General features: G+C 42.9%; 1 protein-coding gene across 1 annotated transcript in view; it reads left to right on the top strand.

Moving 5' to 3' along the window:
* Positions 1-3,010: 3,010 nt before the first annotated feature.
* The window catches only part of CMC1 (C-X9-C motif containing 1), a 37,804-nt gene continuing 13,605 nt past the window's right edge, over positions 3,011-27,209 (top strand). Inside the window, exons 1-2 of the mRNA XM_072154819.1 lie at positions 3,011-3,143; positions 14,063-14,155. Coding sequence (XP_072010920.1) covers positions 3,125-3,143; positions 14,063-14,155 — 112 coding nt within the window. The 5' untranslated portion in view covers positions 3,011-3,124. The remainder of the gene's footprint in view (positions 3,144-14,062; positions 14,156-27,209) is intronic.

Here is a 27,209-nt window from a genome sequence, read left to right as displayed (position 1 = left end):
CTCGTTTTGTACCGCGCGGCCGTTTGGTTCCCATCCTCTCACTGCTGCCACCCTGCTGACTCACGGCCACAGTAGTGACTTGCTGCCTGCTTTGCTGCCTGACGCGCAAGCTGACACCCTCTTCTCCCGACAATGATGATGAAGCCCTTGTCCACCTGGCTCACAAGTGCGATCGGCTACATCATCATCAATTTGTTTTTCCCTGTCACTGCTATTCTCAACGGTCTCAGTATGCATAGCCCGACTACTTGCAAGTGCATCATAACCTCCCATGCAACTCTCCACATCTCTACTTTCCCGCCTACTGCACGAAGCAGCGGATGTCTGCCCCACCTCTTCCGTACCAAGCAGCTGCTGACTGTCCGCAAAGAGTTTGTCCTCGCTGTATAAAGTGGCGCTGAGCCCAGACCCCTTAGTACAGTGGTGGCGAACCTATGGCACGGCCGCCAGAGGCGGCACTCAGAGCCCTTTTCCTGGGCACCCGGGCCATCGCCCCAGCACACCAGACAGGACTCAAAGAATCTTCCTGCAGTCCCAAGCAATTTAAAAGATGCTGCTTTCAGCCATAAATTAACGTGATAATTACTTCGCTATTTGGGATTGTGGGAAGAGGGAGAATGATTAAACAGGGCCGAATTACCTTTGGAGAATTTCCTACTGGCCCCACGATTCTCTGAGTACAGAGGGACACTGGAAAGAAGCTAAAATGATGCAAATTTCCCATCTTGTTCTCAAGAGGCCAATATGATTGAACATTGTTGAGGAACAGGGAGCAATAAATTACTGCCTTTTAGTTTTGGTTGGCACCTCACAATAAATAAGTTTTTGGGTTGCACTTGGGCACTCGGCGGCTTAAAGGTTCGCCATCACTGCCTTAGTAGATCTCTGGCTGAGGGAAATGAACAGGACAGAGAGCCGCAGACCTGCTCCTGGGCCATGCCAACTAAGGGTTGCATCTGACAAACCCATGGACTCTTGGCTGGGGTTGTCAGTGAATGACCTAGTCAACCAATCGAGAGCCTTTAGGTTAATCATCAACACACTGCTGCTAGATGACACCAGTAGTTCTGGCCTCACAGAGTCACCCCTGCTGTGACGCCTCCTTACTGTGCTGCAACCTTTGCCTTTTCCACCTGCCACCTCTCTGTCTGACATAGTGGTTAATCGACCAATTCAAAAGAATTGAAATTTGGGGAATACAGAACTCCAAAAACCCTGGACTTTGAGAAAAAAATCACTCCATCAGCTATTGAGTACAAGCAGATACATACAGTGTGAAATGATGGGATTGCAAATGGCCATCTAGTTTTATAGGGCTGTGACATCACATAAGCCTGCCGGTCGCTGATTGGCTTATGTGATGCACATGTGATCGAGAGTGTTCCTTTCTTCTTGTCAGAGTTCTCTGCCCCATGTAACACTTTGTGCTCGCGGCCATTTTGCTAATAAATGGGAAAAAAATGTGTTCCCACAAATTCCCGTAAACTTCGGATTTCTGCAGAACTGAAGTTTTCCTGAAATTCGAAACGAATTCCACTTGGTTAGAATAATTTTGCCCATCTCTAATTACATACTTATCACAGTAAGACCTTATTCACATGGGTCGTTGTGTGGATGTGTATCCGGCCGGATATACAACCCCAAAGACGCCTATGGTGCCCCGCTCGGTATGCTGAGCATAACGTATGACCACCGTACTGTGCCGTGAAAAAAGATAGAGCAGGCACTATCTAGGGCTGCAAGAATGGCCGTTCAGCCCTATTTCCTATGGAGAGCAGCGCTTACCCCTCCTCTTCTCCAGCACCCTGACGTGTGGTCACCCGGGATACAGCAGGGTGAGCACGCGTTCATCTGAATGCCTTAGCTGACTGAACACAGCATGTCCGTCGAGTTCAGTGATTCTAGGTCCAGCCTGGTAAATCCAGGACTTGCATGGAGCCAGTTTATCAGAACACACTCATTCACCAGGCATTAGGCTACACGCTCGTGAATATTGTGGAAGATTTATCAGAACTGTCTGAGAGCAGAACTGTTGTAGTTGCCCATAGCAGTTCAGCTATCATTTTTACCACAGTAGTTTATAAAATGAAAGCTGAGCTCTGATTGGTTTCCATGAGCAGCTAGAACAGTTCTGCTCTCAGATAGATGGATCTCCGCGAAGTCTTTGGCCCCTTCCACACTAGCGAGTGTGATGCGATGAACTCGCATCACACTCGCAACGCAAGCTGCCGGGAACGCACGGCCCGAACGCTGCACCGCAGGAGTGAACTCAGCATGTCAGGCAGCGTTCGGGCCGTGCGTTCCCGGCAGCTTGCGTTGCGAGTGTGATGCGAGTTCATCGCATCACACTCGCTAGTGTGAAAGGGGCCTTTGTCTAGGGGCTTCCCTTTAATAAATCTTTTAGTATATGGCCCCTTGTACTTCTATGGGGTGATAAACATTGGTTTCCATAGGCCCCTGTGTAAGCCCCTTAGAGCAGGCCGTATTCCTGCCCATCTTAGCGGTATGGTCTTGTATGGTCTTCGTCTTGTGATGACACGCGGCCGCAAGCAGCACACCACAGGTTATGGCTTGTGTGTATGAATAAAAGTGATAAAAACTGTGGCGCAGGGTTGACAGTCACATAGGAACAGGTATAATGACAACTATCATGGGCACGTTGTAAATGGGGATCAGGGTCTGGCAAAATGTTACCTGCACAATGTTATAGGCGTCTTTGGTTGGGATTCTGTCTAATTATGTGGCAGGAATATTGTTATGGAACATCAACGATTGCAACAATCTTATAAGGGCATCTGTGGCTGGGAAAGTGTGGGGCTCTTTATGGAGATTCAGCACTGAACAATGCATGGGGGTTTTATGTCTCTATGTGAGGGAGGATTTTATTGCTGTCCTCCTGTCGTGCTCATCGTGCCCATCCAGCATAAAGTTGTAAAGCCCTGTACACACGACATCCTAGCCGCTTCATGCGTTATAAAATATAACATGACGTGGAGCCCCGCCCATTCGGCGTTACCCGGAAGCACATGACAGGGCACGGGGAGGAGCATCACGTCCCTAGGAAGGTTACATCCCGGTCACTTCATGTGTAGCTAAACGCTCGTGTGTCTCCCGCAGAAGCAGCATGGACCCCGGCACAGCGGGTAAGCCCTGCCCTCCGCATGCTGTCCCGTCACCGCGCTCCCTGCAGCGCCTCCTGTCCCAGGGCAAGCACGTGGTGTCCATGTAGGAGAGGCAGCTTGTCATATGTCCTGTATCTCCTAAGACTCCATTCACATCTCATTGTTTTCCAGGAAATAAATGTAACTTTCTTAGTAAAAGATTGTAACCCCCGTCCATTGTATGTGTATGGAATGAGAACTTTATTCCAGTATTACAGTACTGGACTACAGTACCAGTCTAATCCATTAAAGGAAACCTACCACCACGGATCTAGCTATTAGGGTAGATCTGGTGGCAGGTTCCTCTAATCTATAGTAGGAAAGCCCTTTTTAGTTGCCCAAATCTTGTATAATTTTCATAGCAAATTTTTAAGTAGGCTGCTGGAGTGTGGAGTATCCAGAGCCGGAACTGCTACTCCACGCCCCAGTAGCCTCTCTTGTTCTGCCCACCAGCTTCATTGCGCAGCTACGAGGAGCCACACACACACTCGTTTGCGCAGCCTGGTTGTGTGCATGCGCATTTGCTCCGGCGTTGGAGCTGAGAAAGTGCAGCCGCTATCTTTGCGAACGCGTGTGCACAGCTCCTAGTAACTGCGCGCTGGATTGGTAGGCGGAACGCAAGAGGGTACTAGGCTACTTCACGCCCCAGTAACCTCTTTAGTAAATTTGAATATTGGCTGCATTGAAAATGATAAAAGAATTTTTTGCCACTGGATCTACCTTAATATGTAGATCAGTCCTATACACCAGGAAAGCTGACGTACTGGCTGATGAAGGCATCCTTTACGATATATATGTAGTCAGCTACATCTTTCCATCCTGCTCCCAGTCGAGCTGAGTGATGTATACGCTCTGTAGAGGCAATAGGGGATGGATGCAAAGTATTGCATCCCTCCCATGACCTCTGCTGATTGTACGCTTAAGGAGGTCCCCAGTGATGTCACTGTTGTACAGGTGACATCCCTGGAGGAAACACCCTGGACATCGTCTGTAACCAATCACTGTCTCAGCAATGTTCACTCCTCCTCCCGCTTTCAAGGGGAAGGGAGAAGCGAATAATGTATCCCACCATATGTGCATACAGTGGAATACGCTCCTGCTTTGCAATTTTAAGGGTACATGCAAAACTGTCTATCCTTGCAGTGGAGGGGAAAAACCCTGGATAGGCCTATTACAGATAGCTGCCGTATAACAGGCCTGGGAATCAGAGAGGCTCCAGCTGTCATAGCAGCATATCACTGCTCCCTGATATTTTCATGTGTGGACGTGGGCAACAATCTGTGACATCGATGTAGGTACTGTGACTGAGGTATCTTCTTATATTTGTTATCCATAGCCTACTTCCATGGCTACACACTGCAAGGGGGGGGGGCTGGCTGGCTACACATTGCAGGGGGGGGGGGCTGGCTGGCTACACACTGCAGGGGGGGGCTGGCTGGCTACACACTGCAGGGGGGGGGCTGGCTGGCTACACACTGCAGGGGGGGCTGGCTGGCTACACACTGCAGGGGGGGCTGGCTGGCTACACACTGCAGGGGGGGCTGGCTGGCTACACACTGCAGGGGGGGCTGGCTGGCTACACACTGCAGGGGGGGCTGGCTGGCTACACACTGCAGGGGGGGCTGGCTGGCTACACACTGCAGGGGGGGCTGGCTGGCTACACACTGCAGGGGGGGCTGGCTGGCTACACACTGCAGGGGGGGCTGGCTGGCTGGCTACACACTGCAGGGGGGGCTGGCTGGCTACACACTGCAGGGGGGGCTGGCTGACTGGCTACACACTGCAGGGGGCGCTGGCTGGCTACACACTGCAGGGGGCGCTGGCTGGCTGGCTACACACTGCAGGGGGCGCTGGCTGGCTACACACTGCAGGGGGGGCTGGCTGGCTACACACTGCAGGGGGGGCTGGCTGGCTACACACTGCAGGGGGGGCTGGCTGGCTACACACTGCAGGGGGGGCTGGCTGGCTACACACTGCAGGGGGGGCTGGCTGGCTACACACTGCAGGGGGGGCTGGCTGGCTACACATTGCAGGGGGGCTGGCTGGCTGGCTACACACTGCAGGGGGGGCGGGCTGGCTGGCTACACACTGCAGGGGGGGCTGGCTGGCTGGCTACACACTGCAGGGGGGGCTGGCTGGCTACACACTGCAGGGGGGCTGGCTGGCTGGCTACACACTGCAGGGGGGCTGGCTGGCTGGCTACACACTGCAGGGGGGCTGGCTGGCTGGCTACACACTGCAGGGGGGGCTGGCTGGCTGGCTACACACTGCAGGGGGGGCTGGCTGGCTACACACTGCAGGGGGGGCTGGCTGGCTACACACTGCAGGGGGGGCTGGCTGGCTACACACTGCAGGGGGGGCTGGCTGGCTACACACTGCAGGGGGGGCTGGCTGGCTACACACTGCAGGGGGGGCTGGCTGACTGGCTACACACTGCAGGGGGCGCTGGCTGGCTGGCTACACACTGCAGGGGGCGCTGGCTGGCTGGCTACACGCTGCAGGGGGCGCTGGCTGGCTGGCTACACACTGCAGGGGGCGCTGTCTGGCTGGCTACACACTGCAGGGGGGGCTGTCTGGCTGGCTACACACTGCAGGGGGGGCTGTCTGGCTGGCTACACACTGCAGGGGGGGCTGTCTGGCTGGCTACACACTGCAGGGGGGGCTGTCTGGCTGGCTACACTCTGCAGGGGCGCTGTCTGGCTGGCTACACTCTGCAGGGGCGCTGTCTGGCTGGCTACACTCTGCAGGGGGGCTGGCACCACTGAATTTTCCACCCTCGGTTTATACTCGAGTCAATAGGTTTTTCCAGTTTGTGTTAAAATTAAGGGTCTCGCAGAGATCGCGATAACGCCTCTAAAAGCGTCTATGACGCTTGTAGAGGCTGATTTACTCCCCCAAAAAACCACCATGCGTATAAATACACTTGGTAGTTTTCTGCCGGGTGGGTGCTAGGGCTGGGTCTTCCAAAGAGCCTAGGCTGTCTTGTTTTAACCCTTTTAAGGGGTTGTCCGGGTTTTAAAAACTAGTGAGGGCCAGGCTGGGGAGGGCTATTTCAAAATAATAAACATCCACTTACCTCCTCCGGCGCCGCCGATGTCCCGCACCGCGGTTCCTTCGATCCGTGCCCCTGTTTGTTTACAGGGGCACGGAAGCCGCACACAGGGAGCTTCCGGTCCGTGTTGTTGGCGGCTCCTCCCATCCGTCCCTATCTCTCAGCGTTGTAAGCGTGGGAGCTTCCGGCCGGCCTTTCCCTAGAACTGATATAAATAAACAGTAAAATTCATAAACACATTAGGTATTGCCACGTTTGAAAATGCCAATCAATCTAAATATAATAACGTTTTTTCACTGCGTTTAACCCCGTAACGGAAAATAGCGCCCAAAGTTGAAAATGACACTTTTTGCCATTTGGAAAAATATATAAAATTTAAATAAAAAGTTATCAAAAGGTCGTACAGTCCATAAAATGGTAGCATTGAAATTGTCATCAAAAGTCGCAATAAGTGACAGCACCCACAGCTCCGTACACCAAAGTATGAAAAAGTTATTGGTGCCCAAAGATGGCAAAATCAAAAAGAAAGTTTTTGTACAGGAGGTTTTAATTTTTTTAAATGCATGAAAACATTAGAAAACCTATACAAATTTGGTATCCCCTTAATCGTACCGACCCAAAGAATAAATTTGAAAGCCGTAAAATCCAAGCTGACAAGAAAACGGCGCACATGCATTTTTCACAATTTTCCCGCTTCCCAGTACACGACATGGAAAATTAAATACCATCACTATGAAGTGCAATTTGTTACGCAGAAAACAAGTTATCACAGACAAATAAAATAAGACATTACAGAGTACAAACAGTCATGTGGCACATTGGTCTATTAACACTTATACGACTAGGAGTCATATATTTGTATTACTGAAAATGTCATACTCCTCAGCTGAAATTACTCCTCAAAAATGGTGAAAGGAGTATTATTACCCTTCTGGAAAAATGTTAGTGCGACCTCTGGGGTCTCGGCTAATACACGTGTATACACGGTATATGTCTTTGAGTAATAATATAGGTTTTAACTTTTTTTGACAATCAACACATTTAACCAGAAAAAAAAAACCTTAACTTTCACAACTTTCCGAGCATGTAAGCAATAAATATGTTATGTAGAGGGCATTTATACTTACAGTAGAAGGGTTGTGCTGACTCCACACGTTATGCAAATTAATGGATCTGGGTCACCTTGTAACTAAGCCACGGTAGACTTGGATTTGCTTGTGGAACTGGAGTGTTAATTAAGTCATCATTATCTGCTGGATCTTTCAACTGTAACATTTCTACTTTCATGACTTATTTTAGAGCTGTGAGAGTCGCCATGGACCTAATGGCTAGGCTGGGACCTGTAAGAGGTAGTTAAAATGGCCTGCTTGATTTCAGTAGCGTTCCTTTGTGAACATGGTACAGTTTAATAAGAACACATGGTTCTTGTTACACCAGACAGATAATATTAAAGGGATATCTGGGTATTTAATTTCTCTGCCGTATACATACATTTCTTCAATTGAATGTTATAATACCTGTATAAAACTTATATTTATAATATATTTTTTAGGTGTAAGAAGGTATTTTCCCATAAATTTAGCCATGAGACAAGACTGTTGTCCTTGGATCCGACCACCCCGCACCATGGCAGTGGCTACACGTGCTGTGGGACATGCAGTAATTCCCTGACATTTCACATCCAAAAACAATGTTTCTTTGTGCAATAATTCCAGAAGAGGCGGTCGTATCCAAGGACAACAATATAATTTTTAAGGGAGAATGTGCTCTTTGCTAACAGCTTATCCTATGAATTACTCATTTAGTCAGTTCGGTGCGAGTCGGGCGATTTATGGTTTAATTGTCTGTCCTATGGCCAAAAATGATCATCAGAATCTAGCTGCAGCACTTGTGCAATATAAAGATTAAAGCGTGTCCACCTTATCTTTGTCCCCAAACTGAGAGGAATCTCTGCCAAGTCAGAAAAGGACTGACTGAATCGACTATTTGGTTTCAGAGAGAGATCCCCTTTTTTCATGTGTATTTGCATGCAATGTGGTAAGGAGGGCTTGAGGGGTTCCCTTTAAGCACCGAAAAGCACAGTATTGTGAGGCATATCCAACAACAATACCAAAAATATGTTGCTATTGTGGCAACAAGTAAATCCTGCCTTGAGTTTCTTACTAGTGGGACCACTGGTGACACTCACATTGTCAAAGCAAAAGCTGGGAAAGAATAAAGTACCACGTTGCATAGAATGTGTAAGTGACCAGAGACATTAGATGTGGTGTGGTCATTCATACAGGAAGTCATTGACAGCTGAAGAGAAAGCATCAGTATGTGCCGTGCTAAATGGAAGATGCACAGCCGCTAGTGCTATTGTTAGCAGATTACAGGACTGTGGTTTAGTAAGTTTAGAAAGGCTTTAAAGCAGGGGTGCACAATCTCTTTCAGTCTGAGGACCGCATTGTCATTCCGCTACCCTTCAGGGGGCCGCATTATTAACCAAAAGCAAGATGCACCAAACACCACAGTACATAACAAATTCCCTTCAAAAACCACTACTGCATAATACTGTATTTGTACAATAAGTAACATACAATACAATACAGCGCTCAAACAAGACGATAATGATGATAGAAATTGTCTGAATCCATTTAGCAAGTGCTTGTGAGTAACTGGCTGCACACAGGGGCAGATAGACCAGTACTGTGCCCTACCTGCCAGGTATTCACACGTATTATCTGTTACACAGAGACGATTCTTGCCTTTATGCTGGCTCAGGTGAAAAGAATATAACTACTATAATACTGCCTCCTATCTACAAGAATATAACTTCTATATTACTGCCCCTATGTACAAGACTATAACTACTATAATACTGCCCCCTATGTATAGGAATATAACTACTATAATACTGCCCCCTATGTATAAGAATATAACTACTATAATACTGCCCCCTATGTATAGGAATATAACTACTATAATACTGCCCCCTATGTATAGGAATATAACTACTATAATACTGCCCCCTATGTATAGGAATATAACTACTATAATACTGCCCCCTATGTATAGGAATATAACTACTATAATACTGCCCCCTATGTACAAGAATATAAGTACTATAATACTGCCCCCTGTGTACAAGAATATAAGTACTATAATACTGCCCCCTATGTACAAGAATATAAGTACTATAATACTGCCCCCTGTGTACAAGAATATAAGTACTATAATACTGCCCCCTGTGTACAAGAATATAAGTACTATAATACTGCCCCCTGTGTACAAGAATATAAGTACTATAATACTGCCCCCTGTGTACAAGAATATAAGTACTATAATACTGCCCCCTGTGTACAAGAATATAAGTACTATAATACTGCCCCCTGTGTACAAGAATATAAGTACTATAATACTGCCCCCTGTGTATAGGAATACAAGTACTATAATACTGCCCCTATGAATAAGAATATAACTACTATAATTTTACAGACAAAAAGAAAAAGACAGCTCACAGATAGCAGGTCAGGAATACGAATGTAAGGGGCGGCTGAGTGCTGGAACCCTCAATTTTTTGTGTATTGTTACATAACTCCTAAAAACAATAAATACTGCCTCCTATGTATTTCAAAATAAAACTACTATAAAAGGTTCTCTCCCCCCCCCCCCTTCATAGACAGCTAGCCCCCCTTCCATGTCTTTTCTCTCTCTCTCTCCTTAGGCAAACCCCCTCAGGTATATCTGGGCACGCCCCTCAGGTCTATCCCCCCCCCCTTCTGCTGCCTCCCATTCTAGTCCCCCTTTGCTGCCCCAGTACCCTCACCCTCCTGCCTGCTGTTCTAGTCCCCCCCTCCTGCTTCCAATTCTAGTTATGTTTCCCCCTCCTTCCCCCAGTTCTAGCTCCCCTCTCCACTCCTGTTAGCAGCCCTGTTTCGCAGAAGGCTGGATAGAGAAGTCGGAGGGTCATGTGATGACATCATCACAGGTCCTTAAGCTTCTCTACAGCAGCCGGACAGGTCCCGCAACACTTTGCTTACGGCATGTGTTTCGCACGTGGGCCTGCTGCTGCATTGGGAGCTGCAGACGGCAGCAACCTTAGGGTCTGCGTGCCGCGGGTTGTGCAACCCTGCTTTAAAGGGTACTATTATCTTTCACTACTAATTTACTGCATAAAAAGATATTATATTCTTGAATAAATAGTTCTGTGCAATACCTTGACACTGGGAGCTTGGCAGATTTACCATTAGAAGTGTACCGGCAGTCCCTGGGTTACGTACAAGATAGGTTTTTTAGGTTTTATTCTTAAGTTGAATTTATAGGCAAGTCATATTCTAATTGTAACTCAAGAAGAAAAAAAATGTCCCTGACAAACTTTTGTGCTGCCATGGGACCGTGATTTATCAATAAAACTTTATTACAGACACCTTACAGCTGATCATTGCAGCCGGGGACCAGAGTAAAGCATCCAGAGAGCTTCACCCGAGGTCACAGTGGGCAGAGGGGTCCATCTGTAACTAGGGGTCATCTGTAAGTCAGGGACTGCCTATATAAGTAGGGGGTCTTGAAGTGCTTCTTCATAGAAATTCCCAAAAATGAGTCTAAACATAATTTATTAAAGTGACCCTCCAATTTATTGCAAATTTTTTTTTGTAGTAAATTTGTAATACAGTGACAATACATGGTGACTTTCTTATGTGGCTCTGTAAATTGTCAGCTTAAACTACTCTCTGCATACTGTGAATGGACTGAAACACTTTATCCATTGATGAATCGGCGCTGATTATGGGTTATAGTAATTTTATCATTCAGATATTCATAGTTTTTTATTCTAGCTGTTTTATTTTAGCTGACTTGTTTTTTTTTTTTGCAAGATAAGTATTCTGTAGTCATTCTAGGTACATCATGGGGGGAATTTATCATGACTTATATGCCAGTTTTCTGGACCAACTCCACAAATAAATAATAAGTAATAAAAAAAAAATATGAAAGTCCCATTTAAATGTCTGTTCTATTCCTGATCTAAGGATTTAGGCCAGGGGCTTACAACATTTATTGGTGCCTGGATCATATTATCATACCGCTCATTAGTAACCATCAGTAACCAGCACCCTAGATGCACCAACAATCACCGTACAGCACAAAATGCCAACATCAACCAAATACTGCGTTCAAAGCAGACAAATAACAATGGAGACCCCCAGAGCAGACCTCTAAATCCTCCTTTCCTGGCTCCTCTTCTGCTCCCTGCAGCTTTTTCTCTTCTATGTGCTACTCATGTCTGTGCCCAGCACTGCTTGTATGCGCCAGCACCACTGCGCCAGAAGCAGGGAAGTACCCGGGAGCAGTGCAGCACAGCTGACAAGTACTTACCACTTGGGTCCTCTTTTGCTCCTAGGGCCATTCTTCTCTCGGGAGAAGTGAGGATTTTTCAACTTCCACTACCCGGCCTCCTGCACCAATTTACTCTTCCATCCGTTATTCAACTCGAAATTTGACAGCCCACATGTGGCCCATCGGCTGCGAGTGCACCCCTGTTCCAGGCTTTTAGTTAAGATGAATGTGTGCTGCATTTTGTGTATATGCTTAGTACTGAAGCTCCTCTGCTACAGAAAAGGCAAAAAAACCATACACTCCTCCTAGTGTGTTTTACTGTAAATAGAATCCTCAAGTCAGATCAATGTAAGAAAAGAGCTAGCCTCACAAGTTTCCCTGCTTATTATCCCCATAAAATATGAAAGGAACGTATATGATAGGAGGGCATTAAGAATTTATGTTGACATCTTCTCTCCCATGATACCCTATCCGTTTAATCCACTATTTAATCCAGGATTTCTATATATTTTATTGTATGCTTACAGCATATTTGAACTGTTTTCACTGGTAAGACAAACCATTATTGTAGGTAATATAGTTGTTAAATATTAAAGCGAATCTGTCACCAGGAATGTCAAATTTAGCTGGTGACATGTTCCAATGCCATTCTGAACATAAACATGCCTTTATCAGCATTCTGAATACAGCCACTAATTTGTAAAACTTTATTTCACGTTACATGGCTCCCTGCCACAGCATGTGCTGAGTCCCAGGGGTGAGGTGGGGAGGGCAGCAGCATCAGCCTGTGTCTCAGTCTCTACTCTGTTCTCATCCAGCTTTCTCTACCCCATCCCTCTTTTTGTCATGTGCATTGCACAGGCATGGGAGGGGTATGGTATGGTGGAAAGAAAGAATGCATTGAGGAGATTGAGGTTGGGAAGTCAGAGTTCTCCTTATGAAGCCTGCCAATTAAGGCCACCATGTAGGCGTGTGGAGTATTTCCATGGATGCTCCACTAGGGGATTCTGGCAAAATATGCAAAGTATTCCAGGATGGGATAGAGAAAACTATGCCTCTTTTAGCTACTGTGTAAGGCAGCTCCTGTGACATCAGGCATGACCTACAAAAGGCCTTATGACATGATGCAGGATTCAAACCAAACCAGTATATGTATTCCAGAACAAACAGCCTCCCAACTGTATACAGCACTGTTCCGACCTTATTGGGTCTCCTTACTACAGCATAGAGAACTGGTTTGGCTGAGTGAGAGGCTTGTGACTAGTGTCAGGAAGTAAGAGTTCTCCTTGTGGAGACTGACAATAAACAGTGTAGGCCTGTGGAGTCTTATAGCCGTGGATGCTCCACCAGGGAGATTCTGGGAAAATATGCAAAAATCTTCCAGGATGGGGACTGAAAACGAGCTGCTGCAGCTGCCTTCTCACGCTCTTCCCATCTGACTCGCAATACATCACTTTGCAGGGAGCCAGGTAATATGAAATAAAGTTTTATAAATTAGTGGCAGTATTAAGTATTCTGACAAAGGATTTTCAATATCAACATAGCATAGGCTATTGCAGTGGTGGCAAACCCATGGCACGGGTGCCAGAGGTGGCACTCAGAGCCCTCTATATGGGCACCCTTGCCATCACCCCAGGGTAGAGTTTGCCAGACAGGACTCAAGGCCTCTTGCAGTCCCAGGCAGCCCAGGACCCCAGAAGGAAGCTACAATGACAATCCAAACTTCCTCTCCTTCTTTCTACTATATTGGTGTCCTATACAATTTAAACCTGTGTAAGAGCAGGTAGTAATAAGTTACTGCTTAAATTGTTGCATTGGCACTTTGCGAAAAATACATGGGTTTTTGTTGTAGTTTGGGCACTTAGTGTCTAAAATGTTTGCCATCACTGGACTATTGGAACCAGTCTCTAGCTAAAAGTGACATCCCTGCTGACAGGTTTAATTCTCTACACAACTTTCATTCTTTCTCCTTCCCTCATCTACATTGATGGTATAAATTGTGAGCGAAAATTCAGGGGGATTTAGGGCAGGCCTGGAGGTTGACATTTACATAAATTCCTCCAAATCTGATGTGATCCCTACTATAATAATATGTACATTAATTTCTACCATACGTTTATAAGCTAGTCCATTATATTGCTTTTATGTATCCGTCTTTTTTGTAGCAACTCATTTAGACGCTCGATATTTATGGTGTGCACATTTCTATCATTATTCTGTGCTAGCACATCATGAGAATGCAAGAGTCTTAAAAATAAAGCCTAACAAATTCAGTCAGTGAAGGAGGTGAAAATTGATTCCTCCCGAATGTCAGGGTAATGAAAACTCTTAAGCTTTGTCTTCTTTTATTTCTGGTTTTCTTTTATTACTTTTCACGTATCTATATGTGACTGCAAGAGTTCATAAACTTCTTGTACAAAGTGTCTGGTACTTACTGACTCATCGCATTACTTTTGGGCATGTGTAGTGGTAAGTCAATGTTTTTTTTTAATAATTTTGCTTTTTAAAAATAGGACTTGTTTTCTTCTTGCAGAAGAACATGAGCTGCGGCATGTTGAGAAAGATGTTCTCATCCCAAAGATGATGCGGGAGAAAGCCAAGCTGCGATGTGCTGAGCAAGTAGAAGGTGAGGGGAAAAGAAAGTCCACTAACGGCATTAATGGGGAAAATGGATGTATGGTTTTCATGTGAGTGGCTTGAGTGTCACCTTCCAATGATATACGATTGCAACCAATGATCAGTTGTGTGCAGGTGGCCTAAGGCTATGTTCACACACATCCACAAGGATACCTACCGTAATCCAGCAACACGAAAAAAATTGAATATCCCACACTATATTCGAAAAAAAAAGTCCAAATGTCACTATTCCGCCATTTTCCCAAAAGAAAGATTGTAGACTGCAGGCAATCAAATGTATGGGTGTCAGAATATAGTATTTTATTTTATTAAACATGTGGTATCTTTATGATCATATGGTCCCAAAGAATAAAGTGTCGTTTGAGTCTCACAGTGAAAGTTGGAAAAGCAAAGCCTATAAGGAATTGGCGCAACTGGGTTTTTAAATTTTATTTTGTCATATACACTAGATTTGGAACTTTTGCAGCTTTACAGTATTTTGCACCTTATAAAAAATGATGCCAATGAGGAGTACAATTTGTACCATAGAAATCTCTTCTTATGGGTCTGAAACAATAAATAAGGCTTTTGGACGCTCACATTTTTAAACAGGCTTTTCGATTTTAGCTTTTATTTTGTTATATAAATGTTATGGAATCTGCTGTGCTTAGGTCATCTGATATTATACCATAGACTATGAAGCAGGTGTCCATTGCTTTCTTCTCAACTTTGTGTGTATGTATCCATGTATAATATAATAGCAATTATTTCCTCAATCTTGTCAGAAAAATACAAGACTTATCTATAAAATGTAACTGACTATTGTTTGGTTACCACTTTACAGTAGACATAAAGCACAACTGTAATTTTTTTTTTCACAAATCAGTAGCTCTTGGGATATAAAAGAACTTTATTATCTTTGTTGCCTATGTCCAGCAATTTCTTTGCTATACCCCTCAGGTTATCTCAGTGCTGAAGTATCTCCTTCCTTTGCCTATGCTGACGGACTAACAGGAGGGGAGAGGCTGCTCCCTGCTCACAGAGGAGACATGAGGGGGAGGTCATGTAAAGATGCTCTCTGTGTATGTAGCAGAACTAGATGTGTTCAGGACTGTGGATATATATATATATATATATATATATATATCTCTATATATATATATATATATATATATCTCTATATATATATATATATATATCTCTCCTACACGGAATAGTGAGATAGAAGTTCTCCCCTGTTCATGTAACTGTTTTACTTATGATTTATACCACTTATGGCATCCTGTATCTACATGGTGCAGCGTTCAGTGGATTTACCTGTAGGAGTGTCTCTGGATTTGGTGCTAAATTACTTTGAGAGAGAACACAAGGTATTATGGGATCTGTGGGTAGAGTGAATTTTACTCAGCTGGAGGGCAGATACAGGAAGAGGTTAGTGCCCCTCCCCCCCCCCGGCAGTTCCAGAACAGAAATTGCCATAACTTTGGAAAGAAAAATAAAGCAGCACAATATGTGCATTGTTCTATTTGTTTAAAGGTGGAATTGCATATTAGAATTTGAAATCATTATTTCTTCAGCGTTAAGATTTAAGGCAAGCTTAAATTAAGCAAGCTTTAATTAGGAAATTAAATACAATTTTGCAATATCTGTTTTTGGGGAGAGTTAGGATAGTTTTTCTGGGTGGGTTCAGCTGAAACCTGTATGGCCAGAATAACATTAAAACGTTATCTAAGCTTAAAAAGTTATTTCTTTTCATTCCATTAAAAAAAAAGATATTTTATAAATGGTTTTTCCACAACACCTAGGTTTTCTCCTACCTCTGCTCCTCTGGGCACACACTGATATTTAGTAAAAATGATTGGCCGTAACATAACTTCAGGCCTCTCTACTGCAGAGCCTGGCCAGTGTCAACCATGGTTTCAGTAACATGCACCTTTTCAACAATATTGCGCCAACCATTGCCATTGTGTCCCTCAAGGGTTGCACTGGCAAAAGAATAGGACATTTTGAAGTGACATGCAGAGAGTCACATATGAAGATTGGAGCCCTTTCCCAGCACCTCTCTGTGCATTCCATTTGCCCAAAGGCAAATTAAAATGACACTTGATAGAAATAACTTGTGGAATAGTTATGGCCTATTAGGAGACGTGGTGTAACCACAAGAGAAGTGTAAGATACTTGGCATTGAAGCTCTTAGGTTAGGTTGTGTCTGAATAAATCAATTTGTGGATAGTATTTTATAGGACCTTAGGCATGTTTCTACCACTTATTTATAGGTACATGTACCATTTGTTGACTATATGTAGCGTATGGGATGAAAAGGTAAAATGATTTTTAGACTGAAGTTATCCACTTCTTTATTTTTGAAGAAACACATCTTCTTTATATTTAATGATGACCTTACATTACAGGGAGAGATTTTAGGAGTTGTGCATGACAAGTGAAATTATCTTAAGTACTTGTTTTAAATTTTTTAGTCTATTACCAAGTATGATATTGTGAGGTAGGCTGCCCAATAGTGCTTGAAACCCCTTCTCCATTTTGCCATATAACCACAAAAATGCCTCCGCTTACAACCTTTTAGGGGGTGCAGGGAGTATTCTTCTACGTAGTTGGGTACATATGTCCGTTCAGACCAGTTATTGGGTAGATGAGCTCTTATGACCGTGACGCCTAGGTTACTGGTCCCTTTACAGTCAAAGGCTGTTAACGAACCAGCTGAAAAATAAACTATGAAGAATTTCCACCTATTATATTTATGTAGAAATAATAATAAAGAATTTCAAAAAAATAAATCTAACGGTATACAGAACAAAGGTATGAATCAAAAAACATACAAAGTGGTGATCGGGGGGAAAAATGGTAGGGCTATACAAAGATCTTGAACATGTACACAACAAAATATAGTATAACATAAAGTGGGCATGAAAAATAATACAAACTAAAAAGAGACTAATGATCCAAGGGGAACATGGGTGGGGACCAAAAAGGGAGGGAACAGACAATGGGAAACCAAATGAGGAGCAGGGAGCTAGAGTAGGGGAGGAAAGAAGGAAAAAGGGGCCAACGTTCTCATTTATTGATACAAAGTCATGGAATAAGTATATTGGATTTAACCAAAAAGGAATACTTGGAGGTAGTGGGCACATTTTTCAAGTACAGGAGGTCCAGACTTAACACCCCACTTACAAATGACCATTGGTTTACAAACTGATCTCTCTGCCAGCTGTGACCTCTGATGAAGCTCTCTTGATGCTGGTAATTTACTAAACTTTGACCTCAGGTTGCAATGGTCAACATAAGTTATGCAAGATGCCCACATTGAAGCTCTATTGTTAACCCTTGTTCCCATGACGGCCAAAAATATTTTAAAAAATCATCTCTGACAAAAAAAATACACACACAAAATATACAGTTCCGACTTGCAAGCAAATTCAACTTAGGTTCTATCTTAGCTTAGTACCCATCTTGTATGTAAACCAGGGACTACCAGTATTGGGAAAGATTTGCAGCAGCTTCCATCATTAGGGCCTGCATTTCATTGCTTGGGATATTGTCCAGGTCTGGAACCTGGGTGGTAATTTTGTTAAAAGTAATTTGTCTCATCTGACTTTCATATTTGTTGCTCAATCTTTATTAAATCCAATAGATATTTTGCCTTATTTATCCACTCTGTTTGCATTCACTGCAGACCATTTTTGGAGAAAATGCCCCCCCTCCCCAATACCGTATATACTCGGTTATAAGCCAAATTTTTTAGCACAATTCTTGTGCTGATAAAACCCCACTGGACTTATACTTGCGTATAAAGTAAAATTTGTACTCGCCCTCCGGCCAGTGCTCTTTGTGGTAAAATTAGGTACCTCGGCTTAAATAGGGGTCTGCTTACGCTCCGGTATATACGGTAGGTTGTTCTAATCCAATATTTGCAATATTTGGAGATAATTGCATAAGGGTGTTGTACCCTGAATTTTTACTTAGGGTTTTTTTTTTTTTTAAGACAAGTTCACTAAATGTTCATGAATGAATTATTTTGATGGTTCAGACATCGGCTCTCTTTTCAGATGAATTTGCCCATTGAACCAAATGGGTTAATTTTAACATTATAACACACAAGCTTTTTTTTATGATTGATGAGTATGGGCCTAGTCTGTATACAAGACTTAGATTTTTAGCAGGGCTTCTATGTCTTTAAACAGCCCTGAAACAATTGCAAGCTGCCAGCTATTGCGAATTATTTCTCCCTTCACACCATCACGGTGTGAAGGACCTTGCGTACAGATAGGCACTGCAGAAATCGCAGCTTCAAGAGGTATCCGCCGACTCCAGAGGGGCGAGAATTTCATCATACGCCGGCGCACAATACATCTCCTCCAGATGTTTGATTTAGTCAAAAGGTGGGAGTGAGGAGATACCTAAAAATGCCCAAAAGAAAGACAGTCCTCACCTAAAACACATCTTGCATGTTTGCTGAAAGAAGCCAGCACCACTCTCATTGCTCTAGGACTGTTAATTGAAGTATAATTAAGGTGGTTCCCTAATTAGCTTTGCAGACCTAGCCCAACAAGGGTTAAACTCCCTTTGTCCAGGTAAAAGGAACTCCTCTGAATCTCACAGTGGGATTACAATGTGCACAAGTTCACATTTAAATCACAATACACAGAAATAGATGAACCAAAGCTTTTTCAGATATAGAGTTAATTTAAAGGGGTTGTCTGATCGGGGTGCTTATTTTTAAAAGAAAAAAATTCTCAAAATGGGCGAAATCTAAATGAATCAGTAAGCGTCTCACAGATCCCCTACAGATGATTTCTGACCCTGTCTTGATCCACCACCAGTCTTATTAGCTGATCCCCACTCTACACTGAGGAAATTAACTTCTATCCAATCGTGTTGATTGTCGGAGGGGGCAATTTTTTGTATGTTTATAAAGCAATTAGGAAATAGGAGTTTTTTGAGGTTTACTTTGTGTTGTACCCATTCTTAGCTTGGTGAGCCTGAAACATTTTGCCATATTTCTGTAAAAATGTATATGTATTTGGGTATAGGGTGCAGCATATTCTGCCCATAGCCTAAGATATATTGGCCTTTATAAATGTGCATACATAATACAATTATAGATCTGGGAGTAGCAGGCAGGCTCAATCCTTTTCAGAGCAGCATGTAAAATATCATTTGGGAGTGAACTTTTATTCCATTTTATTTTTAATGTCATCTCAACCCAGCTTATCAGAAGAATTAAGTGAGAGAGCTAGCACCACCATTACTATGTACAGTGGTTTGTAAGGGGAAGGAGCAGCTTTTACAAGGACAAAGAGACATGAAATCACTTTCAATGAAAGAAACGGGCCTCATTAAAGGCCCCAACAGCAGTTATTGACAGCTACACTTCCTATTAACAAGGAGCATTTAACTAAGAGTTTGGCTGTTGGATCCTTGGAGTTGATCTAATTTGCTCGTATTAATTAGTTTCTTTGGAGCGTGGACACTTGGTGCTCACAGCTTTAGACTCGTTGGACTAATTAGGATACTGAATTGAACAGAATGTGGTAAAGCCTTAACCTTTTACCATAACCAGCTGGGGCTATCATAAAGACCAGAAAGCCCAAATGTTCCCTATTCAGGTAAAAGTGCCCTAATGAATATCAATTTCAGCAAGCTGACAGATTTTCTTTTCTCCAGTCATGCTTAGTCATATTAGAAGAACAATGTATTGCGTTGAGGATCAGTATACGGTATTTTTTTCATGTGATATCATCGAGTATTGATCCCATTTTGCCATATATGTGTATATACACCTCTCAAAACAATAAAGGGAACACTCAAATAACACATCCTTGTTCTGTACAAAGTTGAATGTTCTGACAACAAAATAAAAAAAATAAAAAAATCAATGGAAATCAAATTTATTAACTTATCAAGGCCTGGATTTTAAGTCACCCACAAAATTAAAGTGGAAAATATACACCACAGGCTGATCCAACTATGATTAAAAAATTCAAAATGAGGGTCAGTATTGTGTGTGGCCTCCACGTGCCTGTATGACCTTCCTACAACACCTCAGCATGCTCCTCATGAGGTTGCAGATGGTCTCCTGAGGGATCTCCCCCAGACATGGACTCAAGCATCCGCCAAATCGTGGACAGTAGAAGTCCAACGAGATATGATGTCCCTGATGTGCTCAATAGGATTCAGGTCTGGGGAACGAGTGGGCCAGTCCATTGCTTCAATGCCTTCACCTTGCATGAACTGCTTACGCACATGAGGTCTAGCATTGTCCTGCATTAGGAGAAACTGGTTATGCTAAAGACCTCTCCCCACGGCATCTCCAGACGTCTGTCACATGTGCTAAGTTTGAACCTGCTTTCATCTATAAAGAGCATAGGTTGCCATTGCCTAATTTGCCACTCCTGGTGATCCCTGGCAAATGCCATTGGTCCTGCAAGGTGCTAGCCTGTGAGCATAAGCCCCATCTGTGGACATTTAGGTCCTCATACCATCCTCATGGAGTCCTTTTCTAAGAGTTTGTGCAGACACATGCACATATGTGGCCTACCGGAGGTCATTTTGCAGGGCTGTGGCAGTGCTCCTCCTGTTATATTGTGTTGTTCAAGTGTTCTCACCAAATAATACTTAAAGGAACAAAGTTGTATTTTCCCCATTAGATTTCTCAAATAAAAAGCTAAATTTCCAGGAAAATGATTATTTCCTTTTACAGAGATAATTGTGTTATCTATTCACTGGTGTGCTGTAGGGGACTTTTTTTTTTAAACTAACAAGTTGTGTTATTGATGTGTGGACTATCACATGGGTACTAGCTTAAGTTAATTCACAGTTTTGTTAAGTAGGTGTCATTCAATAAACCTATTGACCAGTGTGGTTTGTTTCACACGCCATTCATGGGCAGACTTGGCTTTCACAAGCAGCACACTCCACGGGATAATCTCCCACAGTGCTCACATTGTAAAGCCTTGTTTTTGCCTGGCCAAAATTTCCCTTAAAGTGCTCAAAAAGGGAGAATGGCTTGTATTTTTCTTGTCCACACAGTCTTACTGTGAGATGGGGAATACACAGACGACACCAAAACAGTAGCGTTTAACATGGTGTCGCCCCCCTGCCTCCTATAATTATGGTGAGTAGTTTAGAAACCTGCTATCGGGACTTGATAAAAGTGCTAATTGCTCTCTTTGAGTCCCTGAATGAATCTACCTGGTAGTTCGGGGCTTTACACTTTTTGTGGCAAGTTTCTACTACTCTTGCTATGTTTAGTTGATTGGCCCACTCATAATACATATAGAACACTTACCTCAGAAACACCTATCATAGTACAGCTTTAATTTTATAAACAGCTGTGGGAAATTGAAAGCTGTGCTCTGATTGGTTGCCATGGTAAACTAGAACAGTTCTGCTAAGACCCTTCAGACCCCCCCCCCCCCCCCATTGTATTTTAGAAGTCTCTCACCAGTGTAATGTTCTGTTGTAAACTCATTTGTCTTTTGACCCTTTATGTGAATCATGAATAAACCTTAAAATACTGTCCATATACATGTGGACAAAATTGTTGGTGTTCCTCGTTTAATGAAAGCAAGACCTACAATGGTCACAGAAATTATTTGAATCTGACAAAAGTAAAAATAAATTACATTTTATATGAAAATGAACGGCAGAATTTTGCTTTTCAATCATTCTTCAACAGAATTTAAAAAAAAACTCTTAAAACAGGCCGGGACAGAAATGAAGGTCCCCCTGAAAAAAAGTGAGTTAAGGGACATGTAAAATAAAGTCTGGCCCACTCATTCGATCAGAGGCCTATACATGGCTCAGTGTGCTGTTTGGTAACATGGTCTGTACCACGCTCAACAGGGGCCAGATGAAGCAAAGGACAAAGTTGTTTTGGGAGCTGTTTTTATTTTACTAAATGACCGGTACCAACAATTTTGCCGACGTGTGTAAATATGCTACAAATGTCCAGTCATCACTGTAAGTGGAAAGCTTTAAAGGAAACCTACCCCTTGAAGTGGCAGGTTTCAGAAGAAGATACCGAGCACCAGCTCAGGTTGAGCTGGTGCCGGTTTAAAACACTTTTTAAACTTTATAGCCGGCGCAGGCAGGTACGCGCTCGACGCTTACCATGCGCGCGGCTCTCCTTCACTTCCTATGTAGCCGCGCGCACGGTCGCGCGCATGGTAAGCCCCGAGCGCGTACCTCCCTGCGCCGGCTATAAAGTTTAAAAAGTGTTTAAACCGCAATACAGCAGTTTAAAACACTAACGAAAATAAGCTCCGGCACCAGCTCACCCTGAGCTGGTGCCCGGTATTTCCATCTGAAACCTGCCACTACAAGTGGTAGGTTTCTTTTAACATACCCAGGTGATTTTGAGATTTTCTCGTGTTACACTTCATGTTAGTTGGAAAATGTGAGTGATATGGTTTGCGTTTATGAAAAAGAATGCATATTTAGCAAAATAACTTGATAACTGCTTTATGTAGACATGGATGACATAAGATGTTATGAGGCTCAGAACTTTAGGTGCAATTTTTCTCATTTTCATAAAAAAAAAAACCTCAGGCGCTATATAAAGTTTTAATAATAAAAATAATAATAATAAAAATTCTAAATTAGACTTTTGAGGAACCTGCTCAGAGTCCTAAATAATAAACGCCATAAATCACACCATTTTAGGAACTACACCCTTCAATGTATGTTAAACAATTTTAATGAAGTTTGTTAACCCTTTTAATTGCTTTACAGGGGTTAAAACAAAATCAGCTGCAATTATGAAATTTACATTCTCAGTGGCTAAAATGCCAAAATGCTCTACTATCTCTGGTAGTAAACTGCTCTATGGGCGCACACCATGGCATTTTGGGGATGGAGGTGCATTTAGAGGAGATTTGCATGGGTGTTAGCCCCTTTCACTCTGCCCAACCATGACTGCAGCGTGGAAGGCTTCCCATTGGATCAGACCTACCTCGTGCCACTTTTATGGGGATCCTTTCCAAGGCAGCCCCGGAGTCTAATGAGTGCATGGGACTCCCTGAAACACACACACCCTGAAAAAGTTGTGGAAAGAAAAAAAAAAATACCCAAAATACCACTTTTTGCAAAGAATAAGCCCACAACCAACTGTCAAAAAAAAAAAAACACAATGAAATGCCTGTGAAAATGATATTAAGTTAACATTTTCTGTGCATCCTAAAAAAATTAATCATTTTCTTTTCTTCCACCATGAAAAAGTTAATAAAATTTCATCTATAAGCCTAAGCCACATAACATCTTAGAAAAATTAGATGACACATAAAAAACCATGCTGACATAAAAAAGACATCTACCTGGAAATCAGAAAATGTAGAACTTTGAAAATATTAAAAACAGGGCCTGGTCAGGAAGATAAAAACTGGCTTCTGTGGCGAGAGATAGCAAAGAGGTAGCAAAGACAGGAACAAACTATGAAAAATAGTTCAAAATGTACCCAAGTATCATATTTATTACCGTGTATACGCCGAAGTACCTAATTCTAACACAACAAACTGGAAAAACCTATTGACTCAAGTATAAGGCCTAGCGTGGGAAATGCATTTGTCACAGCCTCCAGCCAGTATATAACCAGTGCCTAACCCCCCAGTATACAGTTAGCCAGCCCCCTGCCCTGGGGCTGCACAATGACCTGTGTGTTACATGACACAGTGCAATGCATTTGTAATGCACGGTGTTCAATCAATGGGAGCTTGAACAAGCAATTGCTTTTTCAAGCCAACCTGCAAGATACATTTTTTTTAATAAAACAATTAAAGGGGTTTGGCCATAAAAGAAAATTCTCAAATTATTAACCATTTTTTGTTGTATTTGGACCAAGGACTATCAATAAAGCTTCATTACAGACACCTTACAGCTGATCATTGCAGTCTGGGGACTAAAGTAAAGAATCTAGAGAGTTTCACCAGAGGTCACAGTGGGCAAAGGGGTTCGTCTTTTACTAGGGGTCATAGCCTTTAAAAAGTGACGATGCAAATCCACGATCACCCACGATCAGAGTTTATATAGTTCATCATAGTACATCATAGTTTTGACTGCAATATACAGCAGACACCTGCATCTTCTGGCTTCGCACTGCTTGTGAGCGGGTGACAGAAGCAGGCCTTAATAGTTTGGCGGTTTGCAGGAACTATGTTCAGCAGTTTGTGGGAAGGGGTTAAAGGTATCCTACTGTAGAATCAAGGATTGTAAATAAGGCACTCTCTTTTTTGGCAGGATCTGCTCTTTTTAACTTCTTATGCCCTTGTTAAAAAAAAAGCTTAGCAAATTATGCAAATGAGTCTTAGGGGCTCTGGGCTCTATTAACAGCTGTTCAGGCTTATTTGCATAATTTTTAAAGCCTTTTTTTGAAAAAACAAATGCCTAGAAGCTAAAAGAAGACCAGATCCTGCCAGGGGGGCTACCTGCTCTATCTGCACTCTCCCCTGCCCACACGCTTGGGCTTAATTTATATAAAGTTGAAACTTTAGCTCCTAAATAACAGATCTAATCTAAGAAAGGCATGGTAGATTTCCTCTATTTTTATTTTATGCAGAGACTACAGGCAGTCCCCGGGTTACGCATGAGAAGTAGGTTTGTTCTTAAGTTGAATTTGTATGTAAGTCGGAACTGTATATTTTATAATTGTAATCCCGGCCAAAATTTTCTTGGTCTTTGTGACAGTTGAATTTTAAAAATGCTGCATTGTCGTAAGAATCAGGATTAACAATAAAGCTTAATTTCAGACACATAACTATCATAGCTGTTTATTGTAGCCTAAAGCTAAAGTACAGTAAATTACCAAAATCCAGAGGCCCGTTTGCTACTAGGGGTCGTCTGTTAATCGGATGTTCTTAAGTATGGGACTGCCTGTACTAGGTATTGTATGTAAATGCTTGTGTCATTGTGTTGCTTAACCTCTTTGATAGGGCAAGAGTTAACAATATATAATGTTTTTCCCTCTTTTGTGTGAATGTAATTAGTTTGTTTCATCTACCACTATTTAATCTCCTTCTTCTATATGCTCTTGCTCAAATTAGAATAATTCTTTTTAATCAGTTGTGCAGCGTAGAATATAAAAACCGTGCCCCCGTTGTATGGTACAGAAGAGGCGGCGGCGGATATTTTATTATTTATGGCAGTGATTTAAAAGTAAAATCAGAAATATTGATTTCTACTTGACTGGAGAGATGATTTACTTTGAATATCCGTCTCATCCTAATCAGGTGAGAATTAATTGAGTCAGAGGTTTTAGATATTCACTGATGTTAACTGAACCATGATCAATCTAGGCCGGGCCGCTGTGCGCAATGTACTGACAATACCAAGCAGCTTATGCAGCCAGCGCTGAACAATACACGGCAATCTTCTTCTCATGCTCATCCTCTCAACTTCCTGGCTCATTACATGCACCCGCTAAAGATTCTCTGAGCACTTTCACATTGTAGGCCGCTACATAACAAACTAATCAACCTTCATCTGGGACCGCATTAAAGACACACCAGCTTTATCATGGAATCGCTGTATGGAAGGCAATCTTGCCTACTTTATAGGTCCCACAAACATTGGGGCACATGGGTAAAAGTGTTGTCTGGGGGAGCTCCCTATGTTCCTGTGATATTGGTCTTCAGAATTGGACAGTAGTTTTGTTTTCTTTCCTATGGCAAGCGCTGAAATAAAATAACTTTCCTTTCTCCTCTGATTCAGTTCAGAGTGGCACAACCCATCAGTCCGTTTTTATACACAGATTGCATCCGTGACTTCACGCAGCACTGCAGCAGCCGATGGTGCCCTCTGCTGAACATTGAGGCGGCGGTACATGGGTGGTTCCATCTTTGTTATGATCATTGCTCCCAATGGCGATCATTTGCCATGACAGCCTTGGGTCTTTGTCAGATACGAGGCTGCATGACATCTGCAGTTTTGATACAATGAGCCCCTAGAACTGATATAAAACATAACAAACAGTAAAAATCACAAACCTGTTAGGTAGCGCTGTGTCTCAAAATGCCCGATCTAGCAAAATCTAAAAATGATTATTCACGGCTTTGAACCCCATAACAGAAAATACCCCCGAAATGTCTGAAGTTCTGCTTTTAAACCATTTTACATCACATTAAAAAAAAGTAATAAAAAGTGATCAAAGGGTCGCAGAATCCTCAAAATTGTAGCACTGAAAGTGTAAGCTCATCTCATAAAAAAATGACTGCTCCGTACACCAAAGTATGAAAAAGTTATTAGCGTCAGAAAATGGAAACACATTCTTTTAATTTTTGAAAATTGTATTGAAACACAATAAAGCCTATATAAATTTGGTATCCCTGTAATTATACCGAATAAAGTAGACAAATAATTTGGAGCGCACAGTGAAAGTTGTAAAAACTGGGACCACAAATGTTGTGGGGTTTTTTTGTTTTTTTTTGCCAATTTCACCACATATGGAAACTTTTTCTAGCTTCCCAGTACAGGGCATGGAATTATAGTCACTGAGGAGTAAATTTGTGACGCAGAAGATAAGCCCTCACACTGCTCAGTATATGGAAAAATAAAAGTTATAGATTTTTTAAGATGGAGAGTGAAAAATAAACGCCAAAAAAATGCTGCATCCTTAAAGGGTTTAGCACCTTTCAAGCTAGTGCAGTCATGAGTCGTCTTGGGAATGATGCAACAAGTTTTTCACACCTGGATTTGGGGATCATCTGCCATTCTTCCTTGCAGATCCTCTCCAGCTCTCTCAGGTTGGATGGAGAACATTGGTGGGGGCCATATTCAAGTCTCTCAATTGGGTTTAGGTTCAGGCTTTGGCTGGGCCAGTCAAGAATGGTCAGAATTGTTCTGAAGCCACTTCTTTGTTGTTGTGCTTAGGGTCATCGTCATATCGGAAGGTGAACCTTCGCTCAGTCTGAGGCCCAGAGCACTCTGTAAGAGGTTTTTATCCAGGACATCTCTGTACTTGGCCGCATTCATCTTGCCTTCAATTACAACCAGTCATCCTGTCCCTGCCCCCATAGCATGATGCTTCCTCCACCATGTGACACTGTTGGGATTGT

Source organism: Engystomops pustulosus, chromosome 5 (assembly GCF_040894005.1).
Source record: "Engystomops pustulosus chromosome 5, aEngPut4.maternal, whole genome shotgun sequence".
Lineage (NCBI taxonomy): Eukaryota > Metazoa > Chordata > Amphibia > Anura > Leptodactylidae > Engystomops > Engystomops pustulosus.
Note: the sequence above shows the minus strand (reverse complement) of the source record. Positions and strands in the feature narration are given on the sequence as shown.